The sequence below is a fragment of the Suricata suricatta genome, chromosome 3, assembly GCF_006229205.1.
Source record: "Suricata suricatta isolate VVHF042 chromosome 3, meerkat_22Aug2017_6uvM2_HiC, whole genome shotgun sequence".
NCBI lineage: Eukaryota > Metazoa > Chordata > Mammalia > Carnivora > Herpestidae > Suricata > Suricata suricatta.
In genome coordinates, this window is record NC_043702.1 from 2,717,306 (window position 1) to 2,725,349 (window position 8,044).

The 8,044-nt window shown below is 57.8% G+C and overlaps 1 protein-coding gene across 1 annotated transcript in view; it reads right to left on the reverse strand.

The window, feature by feature from the left end:
- Positions 1-201: 201 nt before the first annotated feature.
- Positions 202-8,044, reverse strand: part of RAMP1 (receptor activity modifying protein 1) — a 45,139-nt gene continuing 37,296 nt past the window's right edge. The window contains exon 3 of the mRNA XM_029933543.1: positions 202-838. Within this exon, the coding sequence (XP_029789403.1) occupies positions 583-838 (256 nt within the window). The 3' untranslated portion in view covers positions 202-582. The remainder of the gene's footprint in view (positions 839-8,044) is intronic.

The window sequence follows — 8,044 nt, forward strand, 5'->3', positions numbered from 1 at the left end:
CTAGTGCTCCTTGGCCTTCCACTCTCGGTGATCCAGACCCAGAAGTAATGACGCTTCCTGAATTTGAGGACATCCTTTTTTTTTTTCCATTTTTTAATGTTTATTTATTTTTGAGAGACAGAGACAGAGCAGGAATGGGGGAGGGGCAGAGAGAGGAGACACAGAACCCGAAGCAGGTTCCAGGCTCTGAGCTGTCAGCACAGAGCCCGACGCGGGACTTGAACCCACCAACACAGAGGAAGTCAGACGCTTAACCGACAGAGCCACCCATGTGCCCCCTTGAGAGCGTCCTTTTAATCACAAGTTACGTATCCACAGTCTGGCCGAGGTTGGAACATTAGGAGACAGAGCTCGGAACCCTCCCTGGAAATAACGACAAATACGCTGGGCTCCCTCCTAGCATCTAGACTTCCCCTATCCCCCACCCCGGGTCACTTTGACCTCCATACAGGGCGGCTTCAGGTTAGCGCCTGCACCATGACCACTCTGAAATCCTGTTAGCTCTTCTTGGGGGACACAGAAAGGGATTTGGGGCCTGCTCTGCCGTTGGGGCCCCCCGCCCCTCCCCCCCAGGCCGCAGGCCTACACGATGCCCTCCGGGCGCTTGCTCCTCCAGACCACCAGCGCCGTCACCAGCAGGGTGGCCAGGATGGGCAGGACGATGAAGGGGCAGAGGACGCTCCGGGGCGGGTCCCGCACAGCCCTGCCTGCGACGGGGCAGGTTCTGAAGTAGCGCCGGTGGACGGCCACGAAGAACTTGTCCACGGCCGCGTTTGGCCAGAAGCAGTCCAGCTGGCCCGCCAGGTGCCCGGTGCAGTCCGTGAGGGCGCGGTAGCTCCTGCAGGGGGGAAAGCGGCCCATCAGCCCCTGCGAGGGCAGAGGGCGAGGCAGGACCCCGCCGGGTCTTCGCCCATGCCCCCCTCCCCCACGCCCCCCTCCCCCATGCCCTGGAAGTCCACGCCCGGGGCAGTGGCCCGGCTCTAGGGGAGGAAGGCCCTGGACGGTCTTGTGGGGGCTCCCGGATGTCCCGTACGTGCCCACGCCCTGGTCGGTGAGCTGGGGCTCGGGGACACCCCTCCCTGCTTCTGGAACTCCAGGGGCTGGGACACGCCCGTGAGGATGCCCACGAGGCGGCCGGTCGGGCAGGTCTGACAGCAGCCTGGCTCCAGGAGCCGCCGGCACACAAACCCACAGCCGGTCTAGTGCTTGCGGTCCCCTCACCGGTGCCTGCCACCCAGCAGGGCCCCCACGGGGCCTCGCCTCCCAGCCCCCACCCCCCACCTCCCCCTGGAGCACTTGTCACCCTTCATGGGCCACAGTGACACCTTAATTGTATTTACTGGGTGTCAGTGAGGAGGACAGGGGTCTGCTCTGCTCGGTCCACCTCTCTAGTCCGTCTAGAAAGTGCTGGGCGCGTGGCACCTTTTTTAATTGTGCTAAAATATAAATCACGGAATTTTTTTCTTTTACCATTTTAACCATTTAAAAATTTGTTTTTGTTATTTTTAAAAACATTTTTAATGCTTTATTATTTATGTTTGGAAGAGAGATCACGAGTAGGAGAAGGGCAGAGAGAGAGGGAGACACAGAACCAGAAGGAGGATCCAGGCTCTGAGCTGGCAGCACAAAGCCCGACGTGGGGCTCGAACTCACAGACCACGAGATCATGACCTGAGCTGAAGTCGGACGCTCAACCGACTGAGCCACCCAGGGGCCCTAATTTGTGTTTTTTTTTTTTTTTGACAGAGAGAGAGAGAGAGAGAGAGAGAGAGAGAGAGAACAAGAGAGAATCACAAGCAGGTTCTGTGCCATCAGAGCAGAGCCTGATGGGGTGCTTGAACTCATGAACCGTGAGATCATGACCTGAGCCGAAACCAAGTCCCAGACGCTCACCAGACGGAGCCCCCGCGCCCCATGTCAACCGTGTCTAAGTGTGCGCTCAGTGGCATTAAATACAGTCATGCTGTCCTGCAGTTGTCAGCACTGTCCGTCTCCAGAACTTTCTCATCTTCCCAAGCAGAAGCTCCGCCCCCGTTAAACACTAGCCCCCGTCCCCCTGCCCCACACACCCTGTGCTCTCTGTCCCTGAGTGTGACCGCTCCAGGGACCTCAGGTAAAGTGGAGTCACACGGCATCTGTCCTTTTGTGACTGGCTTGTCTCATCGGCAGGATGTCCTCCGGGTTCACCGGTCTCGCAGCAGGTGCCAGATTCCCTCTCAAGGCTGAAGGACGTTCTTGCACGTCCTTCCTTGTGCTTGCCCGCCATCCTGGGTCGGTCCAGCTGCTGCTGCGGACACGGGCGGACGGACGTCTCCTGAAGACCCTGCTTCGGTTCCTTAGGGCGAACGCCCGTCAGTGTCGCTGTCGGGTACGGCGGCGCTGTGTTTAATACTTTATTCCTTTTTTAAAGTTTATTTATTTATCCATTTATTATTTTTTTGTTTTTTCAATTTTTTATTACAGTTTGTCAACTTGGTTTCCATCATTTATTATTTTTTAATGTTTATTTATTTTTGAGAGAGAATGAAAACAGGGGAGGAGCAGAGCGAGAGGGAGCGGGGCAGAGGACCGGAAGTGGGCTCTGAGCTGACAGCAGCAAGCCCGACACGGGGCTCAAACCGCAAACCGAGAGATCATGACCTGAGCTGAAGTCGCTCAACTGACTGAGCCGCCCAGGTGCCCCTTTTTTATGTATTTCTGGAGAGAGAGACAGAGAGAGCATCCCAAACGGGCTCATGGGGCTCACTCCCACGGGCTGTGAGAGCATGACCTGAGCCGAAACCAAGAGTCGGACGCTTCACCGGCTGAGCCACCCAGCCGCCCCTAAGTTAACTTCTTTTTAATAAATGAAAATTGAAATTGGGGGAATCAAAATGTAGTTGCAAGAAGATGAGTCCCCTCTGTTTCTGCTTATAAGGTAGAAACCTGTAAACAAACAAGCCAAAAAAAGCCAAAGAAACCACAAAACCCTACGTTTTCTGGAGTCCGTCAGAGAGCAGAGACCTCAGTGAGGCCCCTTGTTTGGAGGACCGTCCCCCTGGGCCGGAGCACGGGCAGGCAGACTGGGAAGGAGCCCGCGGAGAACAGGCCGCCTACGGCCGCCTGAGGGCGGAAGGCCGGGCTGCGGATCCTGGGCCGCAGACGCGCTGGTGGTTTCGTGACTCACTGTTTCCCACGAGGCCCCGTGGGAGCTCGTGAGAAAGGCGGGCGGCAGGCGGGGCACACACACGACACGACCCTCCAAGACTTCTCACGGAAGAAGCGACAGCCTCAGACCCCTTCAGGAAGAGTGGCCGATGGTGAGGAACAGACCCACAGCCCTTCCGGCTTTTCCAGACCCTTCTCTCCTGACAAGCAACAGCCTTAAGCTGCCGAGGGAGGGAGGGCGCCGCCGGTCAGCGCCAGGGCACAGGAAGGATGCACTTGGTGGACAGAGGAAGGGGAAAGACTCTTCCCTTGGGAGAGCGGGCCCAGGGTCCTGCGTGAGCCCAGCCAGAGGGGCAGGACTCTGCCAGCCAAGATCCCACGGACACAGGGCCGAGTGCGGCCACCACAGGGGGCGGCCTGAGCCGAGGCTCGGCCCCGGGTGCGGACCTGGCCGGGAACAGCCAGCAGCAGCTGCCCAGACAGGGGGAGGGAGACGGCTGGGTGGCGCAGACGTGCAGGCTGCGAGGCCGCCCCCAGGGACGCTCACCCCGCCCCCCCCCCCCGCCAGGGTGGCCCGTTGCTACAGGAACGCAGGCCTGTGGTGCTCTGAAAGTAACCATGGCAACCCCAAACCCCAGGCCCGGCCTGCTCCGGACACGATGGACGCAAACCCCACGCCACCAGCCTGGCGAGAGAGTCTCCCGTCTCCAGAGAGAAACACGGGTCACCTCAGTCTCTGATGTCCTAGACATGATGTTCCGCATTTGCATAAAAATTAAGAACGTTTCACTCAAAAACCACGAAACCCACGGAACCTGTTGCCAAGAGATAAAATGATCCACAGAATCAGACTCAGGCAGGGACCCCGAGGACATGACTGTGGCAGGGGCTAGTTGAGGAGGCAGACGATCCACGCCCCCAGAGCGCGGTAGCAGAGACCCAGGCTGTCAGAAAGCCAGAGAGATGCTCCAGAGAAAACAAATGCAGGGGCCAGAGAATCCTGGAGGGCTCACCCTCCAGCAGGAGGGAGGCCGTGCCCTGCGGGGAGGTCAGTAGAAATGCCCCGGGCAGAAACGCAAAGAGAAAAAACAGAGCATTCCTGCGGTGAATAAAAAAAATTTTTTTAAATGTTTTTTATTTATTTTTGAGAGACAGAGAGAGACAGCGTGAGCAGGGGAGGGTCAGAGAGAGAGGGAGACACAGCATCCGAAGCAGCTCCAGGCTCTGAGCTGTCAGCACAGAGCCCGATGCAGGGCTCGAACCCACAAACCGTGAGATCATGACCTGAGCCGAAGCCGGACGCTTGACCGACCAAGCCCCCAGGTGTCCCCCTGCAGTGAATTAAAAACACTATAGATGGCATCAAGTCCAACTTGTAATTTGAGTCTCCAGAAGCAGGATAAGGAATGGGGCGGAAAGAGTATTTGAAGAGACAATGGCTGAAAAGTTTCCAGAAACAGTGAGATATGTGTCGCAAATCCAAGAAGGTCAGGGAACCTCAAACAGGGTAAAAATCAAAGGAATGGCCACAGCAAACAGAACCACACAGACCCATCCGTCAAACAAGCAGTTGAAAATCAAAGATAAAGAAAAGTAATTCCAAGGAAGAAATCCTGGAGGCCGTCAGAGAAAAAAGACACGCACAGAGGGGCCATGGCAGGATCTGAGTGGGCTTCCTGCAGGAGGCGGTGCAGGCCCGGGGACAGTGGGTGACAGCGGTGACAGCACTGGTACTGATGGCGGGGAACACCCCCTCGGTCCACAGTCCACACCCGGCAAAAATGGCTTTCACACACAAAGTTGCCAATAAAGCCTTTCTCAGAAAAAAAGCAGCTGAGAGAATTCATTGCCAGCAGATCTGTGCTATAAGAAATGTGAGTTTTTCTTTCTTTCTTAAAAAAATGTTTTTAAATGTTTATTTTTGAGCAAGTGAGTGAGAGAGAGAGAGAGACAGCATGAGCAGGGGAGGGTCAGAGAGAGAGGGAGACACAGAATCTGAAGCAGCTCCAGGCTCTGAGCTGTCAGCACAGAGCCCGACGTGGGGCTCGAACTCACCAGCTGTGAGATCCTGACCTCAGCTGAAGTTGGACGCTTAACCAACCAAGCCGCCCAGGCGCCCCAGAAATGTTGGTTTTTCATTCAGAGGAGTTTAACAAAGGAAGTAACAGATACAGTAGGAATGAAGATGTTTAAAGATACTTTTCTGAACTTTCTGACTTTCAATCCAGGTGAGGGACGGGAATGGGGGCTACAAATCGACCCAGGAGAGGCTGGGGGGGGTCCCGGGAGGAACGGGAGTGGGGGGGCGGGGGGGTGAAGCCCCTGGAGGGACGGGAGGGGGGCGCGGGAGGGTCAGGCCCCAGGAGGGATGGGGGTGCGGGGGCGGGGGGGGGTGAGGCCCCAGGCGGGATGGGGGGCTGAGGCGGCAGCAGCCAGCGCAGGTGGGACCCACGCCCGACGGGGAGTGCAGTTTTCCCAAGCAAACGGGACTCATGTTTCAAGTCAAAACAGACGTGGCAAGAGCCGCAGGAAGTCGCGACGGGTCGGGTCGGGGCTCACGGTGACGGAAGGGACTCAGCGCATGTCAGGTGCCCGGCGCAAGGGAGCTCGGACGGTGGCGGCTGCTGTTAAAGCCCCAAGTCCAGCCATTGGAGTGGGTCGTTGACCGGCTACGGGGACAAGCGTGTGAGCCTTGCCCTCCCCCAGCCTCGGAGCCACCAAACCCGCCGGCGGCTGCTGGGGGTCAGCAGGACCAGTGACAGACACGTCCCCCTCCTCTGTGCCTGGGGACCGGCGGCGCGGGGCCGTCCCTGGGGAGAGGCACTGCCATCTCTGGGCCGGTCGTCCAGGAGAGGGAGGAGGCCCTGCTCCGGCACCCCAGCCTCCACGGACCCTTCGCGAGGCCCCGCTGCTCTGGGCCCGGCCACTTTCTCCTTGAAATGCCATCCCTCTGGCCTGGGAAGCCACCCGGGTCTAAAAATACCCCCAGCCTCCCGTCGGCGTCCACATCCTGTTTATTTATACAGGAGTGACAGCTGAAACTCTCAATAAATACTCTGAGCCGTGTCAGCAAGGGTGTGATAAGCGGATTCCTCCCCAGAGAGTCCACATTCTTCCCTTCAGAGCTCGCGGTACTGAGCGCAGGGCCCAAAATAATCGTGAAAGACAGTCTCGCCCTAACCCTCTATTTCAGTCCTCACTAAGCGAACAATCATCTTGTGTGTGTGGCAAGGACTTTCTATTCCGGGCCCTTACGCGACCTTTGCTTGGAGCGTTCCTGAGCCGATGGTGGGAGCTTCCATGTCTGGTCCCAAGTCAAGGCTCCAGGACTGTGACTCACGGCTGTTCTCTCGGTGAAAAGAAGGCGGATGCCCCAGGCAAGCTGCCTGCTCTGGGGACACCCGTGGTCCCTGATGTCCCCAGGGAGCCGTGACCGGTCCCCAGGTGCGGTGTCGGAGCCCGGGCCCTGGCACCCACAGATCTGGATCCCCATCCCAGCTCTGGTGCCTATCCTGAGCCATCCTGAGATCACGTGTCCCTACCCGGTGATCCCTGGCCTCCTTCTATTCTTTTAATTTTATTTTTACATTTATTTATTTTGATAGACAGAGAGAGACAGAGCGTGAACAGGGGAGAGGCAGAGAGAGAGGGAGACACAGAATCTGAAGCAGCTCCAGGCTCTGAGCTGTCAGCGCAGAGCCCGACGTGGGGCTTGAACTCACAAACCACGAGATCATGACCTGAGCTGGAGTCAGATGCTTCACCGACTGAGCCCCCAGGCGCCCCAGCTGGCCTCCTTATATCCAGATGAAGATACCCCTTGGCAGGCACTTCATCTTGGGCAGATCAAGTTAAATGAGGTCAAAGCAGGTGCTCAGCAGGTGCTCTGTAAGTAGAAGTTACCTCACCTCTTCCTCCCGGACGGCTGGTGTGCGGCTCAGAGAGTAGACTGTTCCTGTTCTATAAACTTGAGCCAGGCGGACCGGGCCACGTGCGTCCAAGCTCTCCCAAATCTGAGGACGAGCCGCTTGTGGACTTAGGTGCACTTCAGCCGCATCGGCATCTGCCCCTCCCACCGGGGCCACGCGTCACCCGGTGGGTCCCCGCAGCCCCGCGCCCCTGCCGTGGGGAGTAGCCGCTGAGGGTGACTGTCTCGGGCTGGCCCCAGGGGCCCGTCAAAGTGCCCGATGACACGGCGGGAGGCTCTCAGGAGCCGGCGAGGTGTGGGAGCCGCACCAGGATGCTTTTGGCTAGACCGCTCTTCTGGAAATTCAAACGACTAGTACGCAGCCGAGAAAGAGTCTCACCTCGCTCTTGAGGAAAAAAAAGAAGCGAATGTCCACATTTAGAAACAAGAACGCTCGGCGCCGGGGAAGCTACAGTGAGACGAGGCAGGCCCGAGTGTCATCCCTAACGGTGTCGGAAACCGGGACACCTTTTCCCGAAAAGCAATTGGGCGATATGTGTCAGTAACCTCGCAAGTGCGGATACTTTTGGCCCAGTGATTCTTTCTTGGGAATTTTCCTAAATTAATGATATAAAATGTAGACAAATGTAAGATGTTCATTGCAAATCTCTAATTACCGGCTTCTAAAAGCCCCCCCTCTCTTTGCACCTCCCCCCAGGTTCCCAGCCCCAAGTGCCTAACCCCTCCCCTCCAGCTGCCTCCTGCTCTGCAGTTCCAGCCGCCCCCCTGCAGGAGGGGTGAGGCCACTAGATGGCTCCTGGGGACCTCCTCTCCATGGTCCTCTACTCTGAGGATGCTCCCCCGCTTCCAACTCCCCCCATGCAGCCAGATCCCCCCAGGACCTCCCTCTGGGCTCCTGAACCTTCCCCTCCATTGCCTGGAGCGACCTCACCCAAAGAGCCCCCCCCCCCCCCCCCCCCCCCCCCCCCC